Source organism: Protobothrops mucrosquamatus, unplaced genomic scaffold, assembly GCF_001527695.2.
Source record: "Protobothrops mucrosquamatus isolate PMUCROS unplaced genomic scaffold, P.Mucros_1.0 scaffold1018, whole genome shotgun sequence".
Taxonomy (NCBI): domain Eukaryota; kingdom Metazoa; phylum Chordata; class Lepidosauria; order Squamata; family Viperidae; genus Protobothrops; species Protobothrops mucrosquamatus.
Genome location: NW_015387254.1, coordinates 502,863 through 505,141, shown reverse-complemented (window position 1 = coordinate 505,141; position 2,279 = coordinate 502,863). Strand labels below are relative to the sequence as shown.

The 2,279-nt window shown below is 30.3% G+C and overlaps 1 protein-coding gene across 1 annotated transcript in view; it reads left to right on the top strand.

The window, feature by feature from the left end:
- Nucleotides 1-2,279, top strand: part of GALNT10 (polypeptide N-acetylgalactosaminyltransferase 10) — a 39,087-nt gene that overhangs the window by 2,055 nt on the left and 34,753 nt on the right. The window contains exons 2-3 of the mRNA XM_015819919.1: nucleotides 631-769; nucleotides 1,351-1,517. Coding sequence (XP_015675405.1) covers nucleotides 631-769; nucleotides 1,351-1,517 — 306 coding nt within the window. The remainder of the gene's footprint in view (nucleotides 1-630; nucleotides 770-1,350; nucleotides 1,518-2,279) is intronic.

The window sequence follows — 2,279 nt, the reverse complement described above, 5'->3', positions numbered from 1 at the left end:
ACTGGACAGCCATTTGTCCGAAATGGTATAGGGTTTCCTGCCTGAGCAGGGGGTTGGACTAGATGACCTTCAAGGTCCCTTCCAACTTTACTACTACTACTACTACTACTACTACTACTATTATTATTATTATTATTATTATTATTATTATTATTATTATTATTATTATTATTATTATTATTATTATTATTATTATTATATTTGTTATGTTTGTGATATGTCTTTTTGTCTAGCTGTAGCCATTTTTTTAATTGATTTATTACCACCCAGAATCAGTGTGAGTTGGGCAGCCTTATAAATTTAAATTGCAAAATATAAGGTATGTTGATTCATCAAGATAAAAATCTGATAAGTCTATTGTGGCCTTTTTCAAAAGGAGAAAATTACCAAAATGTCTCTTTTTAGCATTATCCAATATTCATAAACTGTATAATCTGCTTCTTAAATGGGGAGTTTAACAATTTGGGGCGTATTATTAAGAAATCTCAGCTGCAGTCCTAGAATATAGGACTAGACTATGACGAATGAGAAAAATTCAACAGCTTCTTGAATTTTGAACATGGATGAAATTATTGCTCTGTTAGATGTGGAATGTTTTAAGATTACTCCTTGCCTTTCTTATCTCTGCAGGAAATGGAGAACAAGGAAAACCATATCCTATGACTGATACTGAGCAAGTGGACCAGGCATATAGGGAAAATGGTTTTAATATTTTTGTGAGTGATAAAATTTCTTTAAACCGTTCTCTACCAGATATACGACATCCAAAGTAAGTATAGAATTTTCTTATGGTTGAAAGTATGAGTTTTCTTATTTCTATAATTTATTTTCCTGCATTTTCTCTTAAATGCCATTCCAGCTAAAACTAATATTTTTTGTTGTCAAAGTGAGTTTCAGCTGATGCATTAAATATCATATCTAATAGCATGACTACTTGGGTTATGCAAAAAAATTTTTTTAATTTAAACAGTTCCATGTTTGAAACACACCTATTTGTACTTTAAACACTTGCGAAACAAACAGGTTTTTCTTGAAACACTCTTTCAAGATAAAAACAGTCTCAGAATGTTCAAAACAGCCTGTTCCATATTTCAGATGGAGCAATTTGCAGTCAGTATGGGATGTTTCAGATATGAAAAATTTTGCACATTCCTGCTGGTGGGTGAAATTCAATAATAAGGTATTGTGTAATGTAACCAATGCCCACAGTTATCAATTGTTCTTTATAAATTGAAATAATATGTTGTTAGTTAACTGGATGTTTAATATTTACATGAGATAATAGAAGTGATTTCTTTAGATGCTGGAGCAGTGATAATATTTATAAATACTGATCTCTTCATTTTTAAGCTGCAATAGCAAGCTATATCTGGAACAACTTCCCAACACCAGTATAATAATCCCATTCCACAATGAAGGATGGTCCTCACTTCTTCGAACAGTGCATAGTGTTCTCAATCGTTCTCCTCCTGAACTGATAGCTGAAATTGTGCTGGTGGATGATTTCAGTGATAGAGGTACATCCATTGTATAATGTATTTGCTTATACATTCATGACTCAACCAAAACAATGTTATATATTGGATTATTTTGCACATACAATACACAAAATACATTTTAATGTTGGGCTTCTAAGTACTTCCTCTGTTGTTTTTTTAAAAAATATTAATGTATTTTATATGTCACACTTATTCATTTTTAATGTTAAGGAAAACATTTTTTTCTTGAATTAAAACTTTTAAAAAAGAGTTGCAGAATTAGGTAAGACAGATGAATCATGCAGAATCAAAATTTCTGATTAGATAATTATATGTTTGTTTTAGTAGGCAGATGTGTATTATTGAATTATATATTGCAGTTTAACATAGTAAATGGTTTTTCTAATTTTGAGTAGTATCGTTAAAGAAACTTGTTGGATCAGAATCAGCAAACATCTAGCCCACATGGCAGGCAGGATGTTGACAAACATGGACAGAAGAATTATACTCCTTTTCCTCTATTACTCAATAGTAGCTCATATTCAAGGTAGATCTTTATGAGTAAAGAAATAGCAAATAGCTATTAAGACCAGTTGCCATTGATAGCCCAATTCTCCATGAATTTATTCAGTTCCCTTTCTAATTTGATAGTATCATATTCCAAAGATTAATTCTGTATCATTTGTGGGTATATGTATAAAAGGAACCTCTTTTTACTATTCCTAAATTTCTCCCATTTGGTTTTAATAAATAATCCCAACTTTTTTTTTTTTTTTCCATATAAAATTTTTTATTATTTTC